This window comes from Pleurodeles waltl, chromosome 4_1 (assembly GCF_031143425.1).
Source record: "Pleurodeles waltl isolate 20211129_DDA chromosome 4_1, aPleWal1.hap1.20221129, whole genome shotgun sequence".
In the NCBI taxonomy this organism is placed as follows: domain Eukaryota; kingdom Metazoa; phylum Chordata; class Amphibia; order Caudata; family Salamandridae; genus Pleurodeles; species Pleurodeles waltl.
Window position 1 is genome coordinate 179,370,714 of NC_090442.1, and position 23,973 is coordinate 179,394,686.

Genomic DNA, 23,973 nt, shown 5'->3' on the forward strand with positions numbered 1-23,973 from the left:
TTCTTTTTTCCCCACAATTGATACTTCCTGCTTTGCATGATCATCTTTTATGGCATTCCTATGCTCCATGTTCAATCATGACCTCCGTGCAGCAAAAATCTAACAATGGAGCCGATGCCCATGCGCATTGCCACTGATAGATGGAGTCACCTGGTCCTGTGACTCGAAAATACTTTCTTTGAAGAAAAACACGTTTTAAACGTTGAAGCCCAACGCTAAATGGTGAAAGTATGCACATCATGTTACCCAATAACACAGTGTGAAAGTTCTTAATGCTACTGTGCAATAAACACAATTTCTTAATCTGAAATCCCTTTGCAAGTCATTACGAAAGGCTACTCTTTCACTATTGAATCTGCAGTTGTTATTTTAATTTGATAAACCAGTGCCTGTTTGTGTTAGTCTATTCACTGTTGTTACATTTTCTTTATACAGAAGTGTGAAAGGCTGCTGCTTTACCTTTTCTGCCATGAGATGAGCCTGGCCTTCCAAGATCCTGTTCCACTAACAGTAAGTGCTGAGTTGCATAGCTTAACTTGCCATGGAAGATTGTGTAGTTTTTCAAATTAACGACTCTTTAGTTATTGAATATTTTTTTGTTACCCAGATAATTGGCTTGTACTTACCCAGGTTTATGTTACCTTTGGTAACAAAAATAAAACTTTGATTGGAAACGTTAAGTTATTACTCTCAAAACAAAACACTATAATGTGCCCAAAAAAGAGTGGACTTTCCCAAGGAAAATCAAGTGAGGGTTTGTTGCCTGTGTCTAAAGGCAGAAATTTTGAAAGTGATGCCATAGTAGCCCCCACCCTGTTTTTCTTTTCTCCACTGAGCTCTAAAGTATGCAAGTCGAGTTTAAAAAAACAATTAGGAATAGGTCAGTGTGCATGGTTTACATCAGTTTCTGAATCTGATAACTCACTGCTATGACATAGCAATAGTTGATAACAAAGCCTGTTACCCAGTTACTGTGTCATAAAGGCCTTCTTGGACAGATTGACAGGGATCTTTTAAAGCTGGTCACCGCAGCTCTGCTTGTCTACTGTGACCCAAGGCAGAAATCACAACTGTGGTGAGGAGGAGGGTACGAAAGTAAGGAAGGTGGTGAGTCTGGTTAATGGTGGCAGGTAAGGTATTTCTTTTTTTCACTCTTGTGTGCGGGAGAAGAGGCCACATTATTTACTGCTCGCCATTGCTCCTCTTCCCCTGCACAGCAGTTGAAAGCATGACCAGTGATTTTGAGAGGGCCATACATAAAATTAAACAACAGATGGGGGAACAGTGAATTACAGGGATGTTTTTCACCGTGGGATTCTTAGGGAAATCCTAGACAACTTGAGTTTACTTCTGTCTGTTTGATGCCACTCAGAAGCCATATATATTTATGTCTGATTACCTGTGTAGCTGTAGATACACATGCTTTGTATGAGTCCGCCATCTAGTGTTGGGCTCAGAATGTTACAAGTTGTTTTTCTTTGAAGAAGGTTTTCGAGTCACAAAATCAAGTGACTCCTCCTCTCGGTGATACTGAGCATGGGCATTGAGTCGTTTGTTAGATTGTTTTCTTTCCGCCGTCGGGTTTGGAAGAGTTTCCTCTCGCTCCAGTGGATCTCGGTTCGGTATTTTGGAACTTTATTCTACCTTTCCATAATAATGTCAGTATTGTTTGCCGCGTTTCCCAGCTATACTCGATTCGATTTAGACCTTCTGGGTCGAATTTTCGCCCTTACAAGGGCCTTGCCCTTTTAGGGCCTACTTCAATGTCGGGCTGATGGAACGAACTCTGTTTTGATTCTGTCCTCTGTGTCACGCTAAATTTCCATATACTGTTTAACATTCCATGTGTAATCTCTATCTCCTGATCATTTAGAAGAAACTTGTGATGCTTGCAGATCATTTCAATCTAAAAAGACTCTCCGGGACCGTAGAGCTTGTCGTCTCAAAATGACGTCCAAGTCCACAGATAAAAAGACTCTCCGGGACCGTAGAGCTCGTCGTCTCAAAATGACTTCCAAGTCCACAGAAGACACCTCATATCTTCGGTGAAGAACACGCCCAGGAAGAAGTTCAACAAGTGGAAGAGTTTTCCATCTAAGACTCTGACTCCGATCAACACTCCAATGATGATAACCACTACGTGTCTCTGGCGCAGTACCTGAATACAACTGCCCCATCGCACCACACAAAGATACTTAAGAAGACTCCAGCACTAGTCGTCGGTCCTCCACTGCCTTCGGGCTATGGTCGGATTCGAAAAGAAAGTCGGTATGACCAACTTGAGGGTTCTACACAGAGAACAAAGAATAAAGTGCATTCGGCATCGACCAGACACATTGCTACATCAGTCTCAGAATCAAGCCGAAAGTCAGAAGGGAAAGCTTCGGAGTTGAAAAAATAAACAACACCTTGGGAGCCGATGTTTTCAGTTCAAGCCAAGCACTCCATACATAAACCTTTGGAGTCTAAGGACTCGGGCAGCAAGCAAACTACTACTTACCATGAAATTTCGGACATACAACCTATTTTAGAGGTGATGAATGCTAAACAGCAAAAACTACACATTCAAAAGGACAGAATAATGCTACTCCTCCAATGTCCTTTAAGCGGAAATGAACTTTTAAACATACATTAAAGGGTGAACCTCCACTAAAAAAAAGTCCCCAAGGATAAATAGCAGGAAGAGGTTACAAGACACAAAGCCTTCACCACCACATTCACCTGTTCTTCCTTCTACATCATTACCACCCACATATGAAACACAGTTGTCACCACACACATCCTCACTATCACCACATAGGGATGATTTTAGTTATGACCAGCAGGATAAAGATCCATGGGATATATACAATCCAGATCCCATTCTTCCAAATGATCCAGACTTGTATCCTGCTATACTTTCCCCACCAGAAGACACTACTGCATATAGCCAAGTAATAGCCAGAGCTGCTGCATATGATAATGTACAGATGCATACAAATCAAATAGAACAATACTTCCTCTTTGACACACTAGCGTCTACACATAAGCAATATCAATGTCTTCTGATGCTTCCCGGAATGCTCAGACATGCTTCTCATATTTTCCAGGAACCCGTAAAGGCCAGAATTATCACTCCTAGGGCAGATTAAAAATATAAACCTGTACCCTCAACCCAAGGGCTAACAGTCAGTCCATAGGAGGAGACGCTCCTCCTCCAGGCAAAGAAAGTAAGAAAACAAATGCAGTAGGTAAAAGAATAGGCTCAGAAGCTGCAAATCATTGGAGAATAGCCAGCTCACAAACTCTCTTGGTTAGGTATGATAGGGCCCACTGGGATGAAATGGAAGAACTCTTGAAGTACCTTCCTCCAGTACACCAAGAGAGGGGACATCAAATAATCACAGAAGGGCAAGCAATATCTAATAATGCTATTAGATCTGCTGTGGATGCAGCTGATAGAGCAGCCAGATCAATCAACACCAGTGTTCTTATTAGAAGACATGCCTGGTTAAGATGCTCAGGGTTCAAACCTGAAATACAGCAAGCTGTTTTAAATATGCCCTTTGGCAAAGAACATCTATGGACACAACCATTGACAAACTTAAAAAGGATTCTGAAACCAGCGAAGCGATGGGTGCGTTATATATCATACCCAATAGAGGTAATTTTCGTAGACCACAGTTTAGAGGTTATTTCAAAGCATCCGACTCAGAAACAGCAAACTCCCAAATAAAAACAGTCCTCACAATTCTATACAAGAGAATCGTTTAGAGGCTCCTACAGAGGATCCAACAATAGTGGAAGAGGTAAACCATCCAACTCCAGAGGTTCCTCTAACTCAAATAAACAGTGACGTTCTCACCATTCTCACAGAGCGTATATCTCCTGTGGGAGGAGGACTGGTAAATTTCTATCCACAGTGGCACATCACCACTACAGATCACTGGGTTCTATCAGTTATCCAACATGGTTATTGTCTAGAACTCATTTCCACTCCACCAAACATTCCTCCTCGTTCACATAGACTTACTCAGGAGCATCTCACTCTGTTAAAACAGGAGGGCACAATCACTACTGCTCAAAGGAACCATGGTGATAGTACCTATATCCCAACAGGAATCCAGAGTATGTTCACTGTACTTCCTCATACCAAAAAAAGATGGTACTCAGACCAATCTTAGCTCTCAGACCCCTCAATCTATACATACTTTCAGAACACTTTCATATGGTCACTCTACAAGAAGGCATTCCGCTACTGCAGAAAAAGGATTACATGACCGCATTAGACCTCAAGGATGCTTATTTCCACATTCCCATACATCCAGCACAATGAAAGTATCTGAGTTTCATTGGAGCAGGAAAACACTGCTTTGCATAACTCCGCCATCTAGTGTTCAGCTTGGAGTGTAACAAGTGCTACCATCCAGGGTAACAACAGCACCAAGGGTGTTCACCAAATGTTTAGCCGTGGTTGCACCATTTCTCAGAAGACAACACATAGATGTCTTCCCATATCTCGATGACTGGCTCACTTCAAATTTGTCAACAACATACTCAATACGCTATAAACAGCCTACACAATCTAGGATTCACTATCAATTACTAAAAATCTCACCTGCAACCATCACAGATACAACCGTATCTAGGAGCAATTCTGAACACCCAATCAGCATTGGCTTACCCAAACTCAGTCAGGATTCAAGCATTTCACAATCTCATATCACAACTACAATTCAACCACACTTAAACAGTAACATCAGGGATCAAACTATAAGGGATGATGGTTTCATCCATAGCAATAGTACCCAATGCGAGCCTCCACATGCGATCACTACAGAAATGTTTCTCTCAACAACGGTCTCTGGCACATTCAGGATCTAGTGTTGTTGGACTGCTAAACTTAGCACTGTCTGCAATGGTGGAATTCCACCAACCTATCAAAAGGGCAGCTGTAGGAAGTTGGCTCTGTATATACTAGCTCAAAGTGAGAGATAGTGTGCACAGAGTCCAAGGGTTCCCCTTGCAGGTTGATAGTGACAAAATTAGATAATACTAATGCTCTATTTTGTGGTAGTGTGGTCGAGCAGTAGGCTTATCGGAGGGTAGTGTTAAGCATTTGTTGTACACACACAGGCAATAAATGAGGAACACACACTCAAAGACTTAACTCCAAGCCAATAGGGTTTATATAGAAAAATATATTTTCTTAATTTATTTTAGAACCACAAGATTCAAGGTAAGTACATAAAATGCAAGGTACTTCTCACAGGTAAGTATAGAACTTCGATTAAAGACAGTAGTAAACACAGTTTAGGTTAAAATGGCAATACGCTATTTTAAAAGTGGACACTTAGTGCAACATTCAACAGTTCCTGAGGGAGGTAAGTTTCGTTAGGTTTCTCAGGTAAAGTATAGCACTTACACAGTCAGTCTCCTGGGCATAGACAGCCCACTGTTGGGGGTTCAAGGCAACCCCAAAGTCACCGCACCAGCAACACAGGGCCGGTCCGGTGCAGAGGTCAAAGGAGGGTCCAAAACACATAGGCGCCTATGAAGAACAGGGGTGCTCTGGTTCCAGTCTGCTAGAAGGTAAGTACCTGTGTCCTCGGGGAGCAGACAAATGGTGTTTTGTAGCGTACTGGGGGGGGAGGGTATAGGAGGCTGGCCTGGCTTGTAGTGGGTACCAGAGGTAATTACGCCTTGTGCCAGGTCCAGTTATCCTTTATTAGTGTAGAAGAGGTGTTTCTAGCAGCTTAGGCTGATATAAGGTAGCTATGGCAAAGCAGCTTAGGCTGAACTAGGAAACATGTAAAGCTCCTACTATACCACTGGTGTCATATGCACAATATCATAGGAAAACACAATACACAGAAGTACTAAAAATAAAGGTCCTTTATTTTTATGACAATATGCCATAAGTAACTCAGTGAGTACCCTCAGTATGAGGATAAGTTACATACACAAGATATATGTACACACACCAAAATTAGGTAAGTAATAGTAAGAAAAGTAATGCAAGCAGTGTAAACTTACAGTAGATTGCAATAGGAGCACATAGGTATAGGGGCAACACAAACCATATACTCCAAAAGTGGAATGCGAACCACGAATGGACCCCAAACCTATCTGAGCTTGTAGAGGGTCGCTGGGACTGTAAGAAAACAGTGAGGGTTAGAAAAATAGCCCACCCCAAGATCCTGAAAGGTAGGTGTAAAGTGCACCTACTACCCCCAGAGAGCACAGAAGTCGTGATGGGGGATTCTGCAGGAAGAACAAACACCAGCAATGCAACAACAGTGGATATCCGGACCTGAGTACCTGTAAGACAAGGGGACCAAGTCCAATAGTTGCGACAGTGTCGAGAGTGGGCAGGAGCCCAGGAAATGCCAGCTGAGGGTGCAAGGAAGCTGCCACCGGTTGGAAGAAGCTTGGAGTTCTGCAAGAAAGAAGAGAGCTAGGGACTTCTCCTTTGGAAGACGAATGTCGCACGTCACGATGAAGCTTGCAGAGGTGTTCCCACGCAGAAAGACCGCAAACCAGCCTTGCTAGCTGCTAGGGTCGCGGTAGAGGTTTTTGGGTGCTGCTGTGGCACAGGAGGGACCAGGATGTCGCCACTTGGAGGAGGAGACAGATGGGGCGCCCAGCAACTGAGGGAGCCCTCACAGAAGCAGGCAGCACCCGCAGAAGTACCTGAACAGGCACTTGGAAGAAAAGTGAACCAGAGTCCACCCGAAGCCACAAAAAGGAGTCCCACGACGCCGGACGACAACTCAGAAGGTTGTGCACTGCAGGAAGGAGTGGCGGGGACCCAGGCTTTGCTGTGCACGAAGGAAGTCCTGGAAGAGTGCACAGGAGCCGGAGCAGCTGCAAATCACGCGGTACCCAGCAATGCAGTCTAGCGTGGGGAGGCAAGGACTTACCTCCACCAAACTTGGACTGAAGAGTCACTGGACTGTGGGAGTCACTTGGACAGAGTTGCTGAGTTCCAGGGACCACGCTTGCCATGCTGAGAGGGGACCCAGAGGACCAGTGATGCAGTCTTTTGTTGCCTGCGGTTGCAGGGGGAAGGTTCCGTCGACCCACAGGAGATTTCTTCAGAGCTCCTGGTGCAGAGAGGAGGCAGGCTACCCCCAGAGCATGCACCACCTGGAAACAGTTGAGAAAGCCGGCAGGATGAAGCAATACAAGGTTGTTAGTAGTAGTCTTGCTACTTAGTTGCGGTTTTGCAGGCGTCCTGAGCAGTCAGCGGTCGATCCTTTGGTAGAAGGTGAAGAGGGAGATGCAGAGGAACTCTGGTGAGCTCTTGCATTCTGGTCAGATCCCCAAAGCTGTTAGTGACAAATTTGGAAAGCAGAGAGAGCATAACCACTGAGGTTCTGGTTAGCGGAGCCTCAGTGAGACTGGGGCCCTGCCTGGCAGGGTCCCAGTGACACATAGACTAAAACAACATATATACAGTGAAATACGGGGGTAACATGCCAGACAAGATGGTACTTTCCTACAGGGGGACACAAACAGGCACACAAAATACACCCTCAGCAGCACAGGGACGGCCGGGTGCAGTGTGCAAAGTAGGCGTCGGATTTGCTATTGAAAGTAATGGAGGGACCCAGGGGTCACTTAGGCAATGCAGGTAGGGCACAGGGGGGCTTCTCGGACCAGCCGCCGACTGAGCTAGGAAGAGGGTTGCCTGCTGGTCACTCCTGCACCAGTGGGTGGTGCTCTCGGTCCTGGGGGCGGCGGGTCCAGTGCTTGGTCCAGGCGTCAGGTTCCTTGTTACCAGGCAGTCGCGGTCAGGGGGAGCCTCTGGATCCTCTCTACAGGTGTGGTTGTAGGAGTGCAGGGGGGGTCGACTTGGGTTACTCACGTCATCGTAGTCTCCTTGGAGTCCTCTCTGCAGTGTTAGTTCTCTGGAGCTCGAGCCGGGGGCGTCGGGTGCAGAGTGAGAAGACTCACTCTTCCGGCAGGAAGAGAGAGTTCTTTGGAAGTTGTTAAGTTGCAAAGTTGTTGCTGTTTTTTAACAGTGCTGCTGTTCTCTGGAGTTTCTTGGTCCTTCGGGTTCAGGGCAGTCCTCTGAGTCCTCAGAGGTTGCTGGTCCCTGTTAGATTCGACACTGTGCAGGTTATTTGAGTCTGGAGACAGGCCCGGTTGGGCTGGGGCCAAGTCAGTTGTCGTCTCTGTCTCTGCCGGGCTTTCAGGTCAGCAGTCCTTCTTCTTTGTGTAGGTTGCAGGAATCTGATTTCCTGGGTTCAGGGTCACCTCTGAATACTAAATTTAGGGGTATGTTTAGGTCAGTGGGGCAGAATCCAATGGCTACGGTCCTGGAAGATGGCTACACCCTCTTTGTGCTTCCTTCCTGAGGGGAGAGGGGCACATCCCTATTCCTATTGGGGGAATCATCCAAACTCAAGATGGACGATTTCTAAAGGCAGAGGTCACCTCAGCTCAGGACACCTTAGGGGCTGTCCTGACTGGTGGGTGGCTCCTCCTTGTTTTTCTCATTATCTCCTCCAGCCTTGCCGCCAAAAGTGGGGGCAGTGACCAGAGGAGCGGCCATCTCCACTAGCTGGGATGCCTTGTGGTGCTGTAACAAAAGGGGTGAGCCTTTGAGGCTCACCGCCAGGTGTTACAGTTCCTGCAGGGGAGGTGAGAAGCACCTAAACCCAGTACAGGCTTTGTTCCTGGCCAGAGTGACAAAAGCACTCTCCCCATGTGGCCAGCAACATGTCTGGTGTGTGGCAGGCTGGCAGAAACAAGTCAGCCTACACTGGAAGTCAGGTTGGTATTCAGGGGACACCTCTAAGGTGCCCTCTGGGTGTATGTTAAAATAAATTGCACACTGGCATCAGTGTGCATTTATTGTGCTGAGAAGTATGATACCAAACTTCCCAGTTTTCAGTGTAGCCATTAGGGAACTGTGGAGTTTGTGTATGACAAACTCCCAGACCATATACTCTTATGGCTACCCTGCACTTACAATGTCTAAGGTTTTGCTTAGACACTGTAGGGGCATAGTGCTCATGCACATATGTCTTCACCTGTGGTATAGTGCACCCTGCCTTAGGGCTGTAAGGCCTGCTAGAGGGGTGACCTACCTATGCCACTGGCAGTGTGAGGTTGGCATGGCACTCTGAGGGGAGTGCCATGTCGACTTAGTCATTTTTTCCCACTAGCACACACAAGCTGTGAGGCAGTGTGCATGTGCTGAGTGAGGGGTCCCTAGGGTGGCATAAGACATGCTGCAGCCTTTAGAGACCTTCCCTGGCATCAGGCCCCTTGGTACCAGGGGTACCAGTAACAAGGGACTTACCTGAGTGCCAGGGTTGTGCCAATTATGGAGACAAAGGTACAGTTTAGGGACAGAACACTGGTGCTGGGGCCTGGTTAGCAGAGTCCCATCACACTTTCAAATCATAACTTAGCATCAGCCCCCCCCCCCCCGCACAAAAAAAAAAAAAAACGAAAGAGGATGAGACTAACCTTTCCCACGAGAGTCTTCATTTTCTAAGTGGAAGAACCTGGAAAGGCCATCTGCATTGGCATGGGCAGTCCCAGGTCTGTGTTCCACTATAAAGTCCGTTCCCTTTAGGGATATGGACCACCTCAACAGTTTTGGGTTTTCTCCTTTCATTTGCATCAGCCATCTGAGAGGTCTGTGGTCAGTCTGAACTACAAAGTGAGTACCAAAGAAGTATGGTCTCAACTTCTTCAGGGACCAGACCACAGCAAAGGCCTCCCTCTCAATGGCACTCCAACGCTGCTCCCTGGGGAGTAACCTCCTGCTAATGAAAGCAGCAGGCTAGTCAAGCCCATCATCATTTCTTTGGGACAGGACTGATCCTATCCCATGTTCAGAGGCATCTGTCTGCACAATGAACTGCTTAAAGTAATCTGGAGCTTTTAGAACTGGTGCTGTGCACATAGCTTGTTTCAGGGGGTCAAAGGCCTGTTGACATTCAAAGGTCCAATTAACTTTCTTGGGCATTTTCTTGGAGCTAAATTCTGTGAGGGGTGTCACTATTGATCCATATCCCTTCACAAACCTCCTGTAGTACCCAGTCAAGCCAAGGAATGCCCTGACTTGAGTCTGAGTTTTTGAAACTACCCAGTCCAGAATAGTCTGGATCTTGGGTTGGAGTGGCTGAACTTGGCCTCCACCAACAAGGTGTCCCAAGGAAACCACAGTACCCTGCCCTATCTGACATCTAGATGTCTTGATAGAGAGGCCTGCTGCTTGCAGGGCCTGCAAAACCACCTTCAGGTGGACCAGATGATCCTGCCAGTTGGAGCTAAAGACAGCAATATCATCAAGATAAGCTGCACTAAAGGACTCCAAGCCAGCAAGGAATTGATTCACCAACCTTTGGAAGGTGGCAGGGGCATTCTTTAAGCCAAAGGGCATCACAGTAAATTGGTAGTGCCCATCAGGTGTAGAGAATGCTATTTTCTCTTTTGCTCCTGGTGTGATTCTTATTTGGCAGCACCCAATTTGTCAATTAACTCATCTGCCCTTGTAATGGGATGAACTTCTGTCTTGGTGACAGAATTAAGCCCTCTGTAGCCCACACAGAACCTCATCTCTCTTGCCATCCTTTGTGTGAGATTTGGGGACTAAGACCACTGAGCTAGCCCAATTACTCCAAACTCCAGCATCTTGTGTACTTCCACTTTGATGCTTTCCTTAACTTGATCAGACTGTCTAAAAATGTTGTTTTTGACAGGCATGCTGTCCCCTGTGTCCACATCATGGGTACACAGGTGTGTCTGACCAGGGGTTAGGGAAAAGAGCTCAGCAAACTGCTGGAGGACCTGCCTACAGTCAGCTTGCTGTTGGCCAGAGAGGGTGTCTGAGTAGACCACTCCATTCACTGAGCCATCTTTAGAGCCAGAGGAGAGGAAATCAGAGAGAGGTTCACTCTCCGCTTCCTGGTCCTCATCTGTAACCATTAACATGTTTACATCTGCCCTTTCATGAAAGAGTTTGAGGTGGTTCACATGGATCACCCTTTTGGGGGTCCTGCTAGTGCCTAGGTCTACCAGGTAGATGACCTGACTCTTTCTCTCTAGTACTGGGTAAGGGCCATCCCATCTGTCCTGAAGTGCACTGGGAGCCATAGGCTCTAGAACCCAGGCTTTCTGCCCTGGCTGAAACTGAACCATAGCAGCCTTTTGGTCATACCACATCTTCTGGAGTTGTTGGCTGGCCTCAAGGTTGTTGCTTGCCTTTTCCATGTACTCTGCCATCCTTGAACGTAGGCCTAGTACATAGTCAACCACATCTTGTTTAGGCTCATGGAGAGGTCTCTCCCAGCCTTTGTTTTCAAGAGCTAGTGGTCCCCTGACACAATGGCCAAACAGAAGTTCAAAGGGGGAAAACCGTACTCCCTTCTGAGGCACCTCTCTGTACGCGAAAAGCAGGCATGGCAAGAGGACATCCCATCTCCTTTTGAGTTTTTCAGGGAGCCCCATGATCATGCCCTTCAATGTCTTGTTAAATCTTTCCACAAGTCCATTGATTTGTGGATGGAATGGTGTGGTGAATTTGAGTGTCACCCCACCATCATTCCACATATGTTTTAGTTAAGCTGACATGAAGTTGGTACTTCTGTCAGAAACCATCTCCTTAGGAAATCCCACTCTGGTAAAAATACCAGTGAGTGCTTTTGCTACTGCAGGGGCTGTAGTGGACCTAGGGGGAATTGCTTCAGGGTACCTAGTAGCATGATCCACTACTACTAGGATATACTGATTCCCTGATGGTGTGGGAGGTTCAAGTGGACCCACTATGTCCACTCCCACTCTTTCAAAGGGGTCCCCCACCACTGGACGTGGAATGAGGGGGCCTTGGGGTGGCCACCTGTCTTACCACTGACTTGACAGGTGGCACAGGAGGCGCAAAACTCCTTTACTTTCTGGGACATATTGAGCCAATAGAAATGGTTGACTAACCTCTCCTATGTCTTGGTTTGTCCCAAATGCCCAGCAAGGGGAATATCATGGGCTAAGGTCAGAATGACCTCCCTAAACTACTGAGGCACTACCACTCTCCTAGTGGCACCAGGTTTTGGATCTCTTGCCTCAGTGCAAAGGAGTCCATCTTCCCAATAGACCCTGTGGGTTCCACTGACATTTCCTTTGGTTTCCTCAGCAGCTTGCTGTCTTAGGCCTTCAAGAGAGGGACATGTTTCTTGCCCCTTGCACAGTTGTTCCCTTGTGGGTCCCCGGGCCTAAGAGCTCAACCTGATAAGGTTCTAACTCCATAGGCTCCGTTCCCTCAGGGGATAGAACTTCTTCCTGAGAAGAGAGGTTCTGCTTCTTTTTCTGTGCTGAAGCTGGTTCCCCAGTCTTCTTTCCTTTTCTGTTGGAAGGTTGGGCCATTATTCCAGACTCCAACACTTCTTTTTCACCCTGAGCCTTGCACTGTGCCCTTGTCTTGACACACACCAGTTCAGGGATACCCAGCATGGCTTTTGAGTTCTACCTCAGCCCATGCTGAGGACTCCAGATCATTTCCAAGCAGACAGTCTACTGGTATAGCAGAAGAGACTACCACCTGTTTCAGGCCAGTGACCCCTCCCCATTCTAAAGTTACCATAGCCATGGGATGTACTTTAGTCTGATTGTCAGCATTGGTGACTGGATAAGTTTGTCCAGTCAGGTATTGTCCTGGGGAAACCAGTTTGTCTGTCACCATTGTGACACTGGCACCTGTATCCCTCAGGGCTTCTACTCTAGTCCCATTAATAAAGAGCTGCTGCCTGTATTTTTCAATGTTAGGAGGCCAGGCAGCTAGTGTGGCTAGGTCCACCCCACCCTCAGAGACTAATGTAGCTTCAGTGTGGACCCTGATTTGCTCTGGGCACACTGTTGATCCTACCTGGAGACTGGCTATTCCAGTGCTAACTGGAGTAGTAGTAGAAGTGGAACCTTTCTTGGGACAGTCCTTGTCTCCAGTTTGGTGTCCCTGCTGATAACAGCTACAACACCAGGCCTTTTTGGGATCAAAGTTCTTACCCTTGTACCCAAATGAGGATTGTGAAGAGGCCCACCCTCCTGAGCAGGTTTTTGGGACCCTGTAGAAGACTCTTTATTTTTCCCTTGGATGTCTCAACACTCTTCCCCTGTGGAGTTTTTGTGACCCCTTTCTTTTGGTCACCCCCTGTGGAATTCTTGGTCACCCTAGTCTTGACCCAATGGTCTGCCTTCTTTCCCAATTCTTGGGGAGAAATTGACCTAGGTCTACCAGATGCTGATGCAGTTTATCATTGAAACAATTACTTAAAAGGTGTTCTTTCATAAACAAATCATGTAGCCCTTCATAATCATTTACACCACTGCCATTAATCCAACCATCCAGTGTTTTGACTGAGAAGTCAACAAAATCAACCCAGGTCTGGCTCGAGGTTTTTTGAGCCCACCTGAACCTAATCCTGTACTCCTCAGTTAAGAACCCAAAGCCCTCAATCAGGGTAGCATTCATGAGGTTATAGGATTCTGCATCTTTTCCAAAGAGTGTGAGGAGTCTATCCCTACACTTTTCAGTGAACATTTCCCAAAGGAGAGCACCCCAGTGAGATTTGTTTACTTTTCTGGTTGCACAAGCCCTCTCAAAAGCTGTGAACCATTTGGTGATGCCATCACCAACTTCATATTTTGTTACAATCCCTTTGGGGATTTTTAGCATGTCGGTATTCTCTCTGACCCTATTTAAGTTACTGCCACCCTTGATGGGAGCTAAACCCATCTCTTGTCTTTCCCTTTCTATGGCTAGGAGCTCTCTCTCCAAAGCCAATCTTTTGGCCATCCTGGCTAACAGAAGGTCATCTTCATTGAGGCCCTCAATGCTTTCAGAGTTGCTGGACTCCCCTATGAGAGAAGCAGCATCTCTGACTGTCACTTGTGGAGTCAGGGTTTGAGGAACCCTGGGCTCCCTTACTCGGACAGTAGGGCGGAAATTCTCCTCCAGGTCACTAGTTTCCCCCTTTGTAAGGTTGTCTTCAGAGGGGTGGTCTCAAGCAAACTCTGCCAAAAGCTCCTGGAGCTGTACTTTGGTAGGGTTTGATCCAGTTTTTATCTTTTTTATTTTACAGAGTCCTTAACTCTGACATCCTAAGATGCAGGTAAGGGGTGAGGTTGAGTTCCACCACCATCTCATCTGTGCTAGACATTATTTCTCTAAAAGTTAGGATGCTTTTTAAGAATCTAAAACTATCTCTAGAACTTAATCCAAACTTTTACAAAACTTTTAAACTCTAAAAGAAATGCTAACAGGGACTTACACAAGGCCCTAGCAGGACTTTTAAAAATTTAGAAAAATAGCTCAAACTTCAACAATCAGTTTTTAATGACAATTTTTGGAATTTGGTCGTGTGATCAGGTATTGGCTGAGTAGTCCAGCAAATACAAAGTCTTAGATCCTACCACAGCCACCAATGTAGGAAGTTGGCTCTGTATATCCTATTTCAAAGTAAGAAATAGCATGCACAGAGTCCAAGGGTTCCCCTTAGAGGTAAGATAGTGGCAAAAGTAGATAATTCTAATGTTCTATTTTGTGGTAGTGTGGTTGAGCAGTAGGCTTATTAGAGGGTAGTGTTAAGCATTTGTTGTACATACCCAGGCAATAAATGAGGATACACACTCAAAGACTTACTCCAGGCCAATAGGTTTTCATATTGAAAAATATATTTTCTTAGTTTATTTTAAGAACCACAGGTTCAAGATTTACAATTAATACTTTAAATGTAAGGTACTTCACGTAGATAACTTAGGAACTTTGAATTAACACAGTATCATGTACAGTCTTTGTAAAAATGGCAATAAGCTATTTCATAAGTGGACACAGTGCAAAAATCAACAGTTCCTGGGGGAAGTAAGTAAAGGTTAGTTTTGAAGGTAAGTAAAAACACTTACAAGTCTCAAAGTTGGGGCATAGGTAGCCCACCTTTGAGGGTTCAAGGCAACCCCAAAGTTGCTACACCAGCAGCTCAGGGCCGGTCAGGTGCAGAGGTCAAAGGGATGCCCAGAACACACAGGCTTCTATGGAGAACCGGTTCCAGTCTGCCAGCAGGTAAGTACCCTCGGGGCAGACCTGGGGGGTTTTGTAGGGCACCGGGGGGGACACAAGAAAGCACAGAAAGTACACCCTCAGCGGCACAGGGGCAGCCAGGTGCAGTGTGCAAACAGGCGTTGGGTTTTGTATAGGAAGTAATGGAGGACCCCGGGGGTCACTTCAACGATGCAGGCAGGCACGGGGCGGCTCCTTGGGGCAGCCACCACCTGGGCTAGGCGGAGGGTCGCTCTTGCACTGGAGTTCGGTTCCTTCAGGTCCTGGGGGCTGCGGGTGCAGTGTTGGTTCCAGATGTCACGGTCAGGGGGAGCCTCTGGATTCTCTCTGCAGGCGTCACAGTGGGGATTCAGGGGGGTCGTCACTGGTTATTCACGGGCTCGCAGTCGTCGGAGAGTCCTCCCTGAGGTGTTGGTTTTCTGCAGGTTGAGCCGGGGGCGTCTGGTGCAGAGTGGGAAGTCTCACGCTTCCGGCGGGAAACGTGAAGTCTTTAAAGTTGCTTCTTTGTCACCAGGCAGGTCGCTCCCCCCATCTGCCACGCAGCCCCCTGTGGGTTGAACCTCCGTTGCCACTTTTGCCGCCTGACTACTCGCTCCCTTTTTTCTATTCCCCTGAGCTTGTGCTTCTGTGCCACTTGTTTTTTCCATTCTGTGCCCCTGTGTTTTGCTTTCTGTACCCCTGTGCTCTGTTGTCCCTCTCCCGCCGTCTTTTCCCGCCGTCTTTTCCCGCCGTTTTTTCCCTGGGTTTTCCCCTGGGTTTTTCCCCGGGTTTTTCCCTTGCTGCTGAGCCCCTGCTGCCCCGCCCCCTTCACTCCCATTGGCCGCCCCGCTCCCACCTCCCAGCTGCTCCTCCCTCCCTCTGCCCTCATATGGAGGCCACGAAGCAGGCGCGCAGCGGACGCGCGCAGCAAGGCAAGCCCGTCTGCGCCTGTCCGCGCCTGGACCGCACCCAGCACCAGAACCCCTGGAACCCGCACCCCCGGCAACGCCAGACTGCACTACGACGCAAGCACCCTCCACGCACTCAACACCAGACGAGACCACCCCTGCTACCGGGCCCCCCCCTAAATGCACCCAGGGGCCTTTCACCTGCCGGAACTGCAGATTCACCAGCATCCAACCCTCCACACCACTAGCCAGAGAACCCAACCACCTCCGCTGCATCCTCCTCAACACCTGCTCCGCTCGCAAGCACGCCATCGAACTTTGGGACCTCCTAGACTCCACTGCCCCTGACTTTGCCTTCCTGGCGGAGACCTGGCTGAACGCCACCTCAGCACCAGACATTGCCATAGCCATCCCACAGGGCTACAAGATCTCCTGCAGAGACCGCACCAACGGAGTGGGAGGAGGAATCGCCATCATCCACAAAGACTCCATCAAAATCTCAACGAACACGGATGACACCCTCACCACCGCCGAGCACATGCACTTCCAGATCCACACCGACCCCAACACCACCCTCAGAGGAACTCCCATCTACAGACCTCCCGGACCCCGCCCACAGTTCAGTGACACCATCGCTGACCTCATCAGCACCCACGCCCTCGCTTCCACAGACTACATCCTCCTCGGGGACCTGAACTTCCACCTCGAGAACAACGCCAACTCCACCGCCCTGATCGACAACCTCGCCAACCTCGGACTCAAACAGCTAGTAATGACACCCACTCACGCCGCTGGACACACGCTTGACCCCATCTTCTCCGCAAGCCCCCACGTCTCCTTCAACCACACCACCGAACCACACTGGACCGACCACAGATGCGTCCACTTCACCTTCAGAAAACCCACCACACACCACCGCACCCAACAGCTACCACGCCGCTGCTGGGGCAAGGTCACCGGGGACCAACTGACTACCGCCCTCGCCCTGAGACCACCTACCGACCCCACCGACCCAGACACTGCCGCGACCAACCTCACACAGTGGATCAACGACTGCGCCAACACCCTCGCCCCTCTCAAGACCTTTACAACCAACCACACCAACAAGAAAGCCGCTTGGTTCACCGAGGACCTCCGGATCTCCAAGCACACCTGTCGGAAGCTGGAGAAGAAATGGCTCCACGACCGAACACCAGACAACCACACAGCCCTCAAGAGTGCCACCCGCAGACATCACCAACTCATCAGGACCGCCAAGAAGACCGCCTAGACAACAACGCACACAACACCAAAGAGCTCTTCAGCATCGGGAAAGAACTCTCCAACCCCAGCTCCATCACCAACGACATCCCGCCATCTCAAGACCTGTGCGACTCCCTGGCCACCTTCTTCCACCGCAAGATCACCGACATCCACGACGGCTTCAACCCCGACCCCCTCTCACCCACCACCGAGTCCACCACCCCTGCGACTACCACTCGCACCAGTCGCCTGACCGTCTGGTCCAGCGTCAGCGACGAAGACACCATCAAAACCATGAACTCCATCCACTCCGGATCCCCATCGGACCCCTGCCCTCACCACGTCTTCAACAAAGCCAGCGCAGCCATCACGCCCCACCTCCGGAAAACAATCAACTGTTCCTTCGAGACAGCAACCTTCCCAGAAAGCTGGAAGCACGCCGAGATCAACGCCCTTCTGAAGAAGCCCAAGGCGGACCCCAAGGACCTCAAGAACTTCCGTCCCATCTCCCTGCTCCCTTTCCCGGCAAAAGTGACCGAGAAGATTGTCAACAAACAGCTGACCCGCTACCTCGAAGTCAACAACATCCTGGACCCGTCCCAGTCTGGTTTTCGCAGTAACCACAGCACCAAGACCGCCCTCATCGCCGCCACTGACGACATCCGGACCCTGATGGACAAAGGAGAAACAGCTGCCCTCATCCTCCTGGACCTATCAGCAGCCTTTGACACGGTCTGCCACCGCACCCTATCAGCACGCCTCCATGACGCCGGTATCCAAGAGAAGGCCCTGGCCTGGACCACATCCTTCCTCTCCGGCAGAACCCAGAGCGTCCGCCTCCCACCCTTCCGCTCCAAAACCACTGAGATCATCTGCAGTGTCCCACAGGGATCCTCCCTCAGCCCGACACTGTTCAATATCTACATGGCCCCCCTCGCCCACGTCGCACGACAACACAACCTCAACATCATCTCCTACGCCGACGACACCCAGCTGATCATATCCCTCACCGAAGATCCCGACACCGCCAAAGCTAACCTCCACCGAGGAATGAAGGCCATAGCAGACTGGATGAAGGACAGCAGACTGAAGCTGAACTCAGACAAAACGGAGGTCCTCATTCTCCGACCCACCCCATCAGCCTGGGACGACTCTTGGTGGCCCACGTCACTAGGCACAGCCCCGGAACCCACGGACCCAGCACGCAACCTGGGGGTCATCCTCGACTCCACTCTCTCCATGACCAGGCAAGTCAACGCCGTCTCCGCGTCCTGCTTCAACACCCTCCGTATGCTCCACAGGATCTTCAAATGGATCCCCCTCGACACGAGAAAAACCGTTACCCAGGCCCTCATCACCAACAGACTCGACTACGGGAACGCCCTCTACTCAGGAACTACAAACAAGCTCCTGAGACGACTCCAACGCATCCAGAACGCCTCGGCCCAACTCATTCTCGATGTCCCCCGCCGCAGCCACATCACACTCCACCTGAGAGGCCTGCACTGGCTCCCCATCAACAAAAGGATCACCTTCAAGCTCCTGATCCACGCACACAAAGCACTGCACAACACCGGACCCACCTACCTCAACAACCGACTCAGCTTCCACACCCCCACCCGAAGCCTCCGCTCAGCCAACCTCGCCCTCGCCACAGTCCCCCGCATCCGAAAAACCACCGGCGGCGGCAGATCCTTCTCCTACCTCACTGCCAAGACCTGGAACACTCTCCCCACCATCCTACGACAGACCCAGGACCTGCTGGCCTTCAGAAGACTCCTCAAGACCTGGCTCTTCGACCAGTAGCACCCCCCCTCCCCAGAGCCTTGAGCCCCTTTCGGGTATGTAGCGCGCTTTACAAATGCAGTGATTGATTGATTGATTTGTTGCAAAGAAGTTGCAGGTTTTTGAACCGGGCCCCTGTTCACAGGAGTTTCTTGGTCCTTGGGTGCAGGGCAGTCCTCTGAGGCTTCAGAGGTCGCTGGTCCCTGTTGGATGCGTCGCTGTTGCAGTTTTCTTCGAAGTTGGGAGACAGGCCGGTAGGGCTGGGGCCAAAGCAGTTGTCGTCTCAGGTCTTCTCTGCAGGGCTTCAGGTCAGCAGTCCTTCTTTGTTAAGGTTGCAGGAATGTAGTTTCCTGGTTTCCGGGGTGCCCCTAAATACTAAATTTAGGGGTGTGTTTAGGTCTGGGAGGGCAGTAGCCAATGGCTACTGTCCTGGAGGGTGGCTACATCCTCTTTGTGCCTCCTCCCTGTGGGGAGGGGGGCACATCCCTAATCCTATTGGGGGAATCCTCCACTCTCAAGATGGAGGATTTCTAAAAGCAGGAGTCATCTCAATTCAGAACACCTTAGGTGCTGTCCTGACTGGTGGGTTGCTCCTCCTTGTTTTTCTAATTATCTCCTCCAGCCTTGCCGCCAAAAGTGGGGGCAGTGGCCGGAGGGGCGGGCATCTCCACTAGCTGGGATGCCCTGTGGCGATGTAACAAAAGGGGTGAGCCTTTGAGGTCCAATTTTAAAATAGCTCATTGCCATTTTTGCCAAAACTGTACATGCTATTGTGATGATTCAAAGTTCCTAAGATACCTGAGTGAAATACCTTTCATTTAAAGTATTGTTTGTAAATCTTGAACCTGCGGTTCTTAAAATAAACTAAGAAAATATATTTTTCTATATAAAAACCAATTGGCCTGGAGTAAGTCTTTGAGTGTGTGTTCCTCGTTTATTGCCTGTGTGTGTACAACAAATGCTTAACACTTCCCTCTGATAAGCCTACTGCTCGACCACACTACCACAAGATAGACAATTAGAATGATCTCTTTTTGCCACTATCTTACCTCTAAGGGGAACCCTTGGACTCTGTGCATGCTATTTCTTACTTTGAAATAGTACATACAGAGCCAACTTCCTACAAGTGTATTCAAACTTGCTATCTTAATGCTAAAAGGCAACTATTAGTAACTCCTAAAGCACATTCTACTAGAAACAAAGGAGCTTCAATGGCATTCTTAGGAAATATACCAATGACAAACATATGCAAAGCAGCCACATGGTCCACACACATTTACTATACACTACTGTGTGGATGTGCTATCTCGCCAACAAGCAAATGTTGATCAAGCAGTGCTTAAAACACTATTTCAAACTACTTCAACTTCTACAGGCTAGCCGCCACTTACTTAGGAGTGGACTGCTTTTCAGTCTATGCACAGCCTGTGTGTGTATCTGCAGCTAGACATGCCATGGAACGGAAAACGTCACCCAGTGTACATCTGTTCATGGCAGGTAGTGCTGTAGATTCGCACTGAAATAAACAAAGGTTACAGGACCGTAATAGTTAGGTTCTGAATTTATTTGTTTAAACCTATAGTTATTTAGCAGTTCTAGTTAGTTCTTTTAAGTAACTCTAACTCGCACCCTAAGTTAACTATAATTTGCACCCTTTTCATGTACAGTTTACTTATCAATAATCTTATTGCAAATGTTGCAGTGATAATATGAAAGATGCCATACAATATCCCATCAGTGATATAATATGTGAAGTAATTAGCTGTGCATGGCGAATACGCTAGTTATAGTTACTTCAGGGTGCGCGTTATAGTTACTTGAACTCTGACTATAACTGCTGAATTTCTATCCTTTTGTTTGAGTAAATTCAGACCGAACTATAACGTCCCTGTAATCTTTGTTTTTTTCAGTGAATTTCCATGTTTTTTTAACGTAAAGCAATTTTAATTACTACGTTATTCCAACCCCTGCCTCCCACAGCCGAGGCTGATCGCAAGGCTTGGCCTGCAGCCAGGCCTTGCAGCAAAGACCATTTAACCACCCAACGCCACGCACATCCTTTGGCTGTTGGCAGCGCAGGTTGGCCACAGGACGTCTCTCTCTCAGAATCCAGGTGAGTGGAATCTGTAGAGGGTAGCTGAGGGAACTAGAAAACCCTAAAGGGAAGTACCACAGTGTCCCCCCAGTGACCAGGAAGAAAGGAGTAAGTTACTGGATTTTCCCCAGAAAACTAAAGGACTGAAAATAAGAATAATGCAACATCCAGACAGGACTGCAACCAGCAGTGGATTCCTGAAGAGAAAGACCTGAAAAAGAAGGGGACCAAGTCCAGAAGTCGCAGAAGTGTCCTGTGGTGGCAGCAGCCACTACCCGCCTGTCAGTGGTTGGAGGAGTTGGTCGATGGTAGGACAAAGACGGTCAGCAATGCAGTTGTTGAAGAGTTCTGGAGGATGCAGTCGTCCTCCCACGCTGGATGGAAGATTGCAGTGTCTGTGGCGTGGAAAAACCACCAACAAGCCTTGGCAAAGGCAAGAGTCGCAATAGACAAAAAGTGGACCTGTCGGGGACCAGCAAGGTACAGGAGGACTCGATGCATTATGGTGGTGGAAGTGGCGGGGGGATTCCAGGCGGGGCCCACGCAGCAGAACTGGTGAAGAGTCCCACACCACAGGAGAAGCTTGCAGAGGGCTGCGCGTCCAAGGAAAGAGTGCTGGGGGCTGGAGCTACACGGAGCCTGAAGATCCCTTGGAGAAGGTACCAACAAGCCTTGGTTGCTGCAAGAGTCACAGTGCACAGGGATATTGTCTTGCAAGGAGAGACAGGGCCTTACCATCTCCCAAGTTGTACAGCTGGTAGAAAGGACTAGCTGTACAACTTAGGAGATAGTATGCCCCTGTCTCTCTTTGCAGGACAAGGGGACCACTCGACCACCACCTGTGATGCAGAATCCATGCTGCCGGTCGTCATTGCAGTTGGTGCCTGTGGATTCAGGGGACTGAATCCTTCACTCCAAAGGAGATTCCTTCTTACTTCTTGTGCAAGCTGAAGTCTCATCGCCCTCAGAGGATGCGCATCTGGGGAAATGTTGCAGTTGCTGGAAGGAGCCAGAGAGACAATGTTGCAGAGCGGAGTCATTGCTGAATTTTCAGATTGTCAGTTCCTGGAGGGCCCCGCTGCAGTCCCAGTGGCCAGAAGATGAAGTAAACGAGACAGAGAAGTCCTGCTGGAATCTTGCACGTCGAATCTGAGGACCAACCCAAGAGGGAGACCCTAAATAGCCCAGGAAGGGGGATTTGTCACCTAGCAGGGTGACCACCAATCAGAAGGGATCTGTTACGGCACCTGCCTAACCTGGCCACTCAGATGCTCCCAGGGTCATCTGCCAACCTTGGATTCAAGATGACAGAATCAAGTGGCCACCTGGAGGAGCTCTGGTCCCCACCCCTAGGGTGGTGATGGACAGTGGAGGGGTCACTCCTTTCTCCATTGTCCAGTTTCGCACCAGAGCATTGACCGGGGGGGGGGGGGGGGGGGGGGAATCCCTGGACTGGTGCAAACAAGTTTATGCAAGGAGGGCACCAAATGGGCCCTTCTAAACATACTGGTGACTTGTGGAGGCTACTCCTCCCAAGCTATGTAACTCCTGTTTCCAAGGGAGTGAGTGTTGCCTCCCTCTCAAACAGGAAATCCTTTGTTCTGCCTTTATCTGCATGAGCTGCTCAAGCAGCAGGAGGACAAACCTTGTCTGGGGGATGGCAGTAGCACAGGCTGCCCAGATAACCGTAGAAGACTGGTAGGAGCAATGCTGGGGGTCCTCTAAAGTGCAGAGTCCAGAGTGCATGGAATCATACAAATATTACTGGCAACAGTATTGGGGTATGATTCCAACATGTTTGATACCAAACATGCCCAGTTTCAGTTACCATTATGTAGCTGGACACAGGTAGTGACTTGTGTCCAGTACATTGGTAAAATGGCTTCCCCGATGTAGTTCATAGGGGCACCTCTGCTTATGCAGGGGTGCTCTCACACACAGGTACCTGCACCCTGCTCTCTGGGCTAGGAGGGCCTACCATAGGGACGACATACAGTGACATGTAGTGAAAGGGTGCATGCACCTTTTCACGCAGGCTGCAATGGCAGGCCTACAGACAGATTTTGCGTGGGCTCCCATGGGTGGCATAATACCTGCTGCAGCCCATGGGGAACCCCTGGTGCCCCAGTCCCCTGGGTACCTAAGTACCATATACTAGGGATTTATATGGGGGCACCTGTATGTCAGTTGTGTGGTGTGCAAAGTCCTAAGCAACCAAATTTAGAGGGAGAGATCGCAATCACTCGTAGCCTGACTAGCAGTGCAAAACACACTGACAGCAGGCAAAAAGTGGGGGTAAACATGCTAAAAAGAGGGTACTTTCCTATAGTTACCCACACACACTTTTTGCCTGGTATTGATGCTAAGTTGACTGCGTGTGGTCTGGGATCCTGCTAACCAGGCCCCAGCACCAGTGTTCTTTCCCTAAAATGTACCATTGTTTCCACAGTTGGCTCCCCTTGGCAAAGAGCTAAGTCCCTTGTAAAAGGTACTAGTGGTACCAAGGGCTCTGTGGTCTGCGGCATGTATTGTACCACCTTGAGGGACCCCTCACCAAAACACAGGCACACTGCCATTGCAGATTGTAAGTGTTGGTGGGGAGAAAAAGGTAAAGTCCACATGGCATCCCTCCCAGATTGCCATGCCCACAACCCAAAGTCTGTGGCATAGGTAAGTCACCCATCTAGCAGGCCTTAAATCCCTAAGGCAAGGTTCACTACATCACAGGTGAGAGCATAGCTGCATGAGCAATATGCCGCTACAGTGTCTGAGTCCATTCTTAGACATTGTAAGTGCAGTGTGGCCATATTAAGTACATGGACTGGAAGTTCCTTGTTGTAGGAGGCTGGCCTGGCTTGTAGTGGGTACCAGACGTACTTACACCTTGTGCCAGGTCCCGTTATCCCTTATTAGTGTAG

At 48.9% G+C, this 23,973-nt stretch overlaps 1 protein-coding gene across 1 annotated transcript in view; it reads left to right on the forward strand.

The window, feature by feature from the left end:
* The window catches only part of TRIM24 (tripartite motif containing 24), a 659,378-nt gene that overhangs the window by 496,314 nt on the left and 139,091 nt on the right, over positions 1-23,973 (forward strand). The window contains exon 16 of the mRNA XM_069227983.1: positions 436-510. Coding sequence (XP_069084084.1) covers positions 436-510 — 75 coding nt within the window. The remainder of the gene's footprint in view (positions 1-435; positions 511-23,973) is intronic.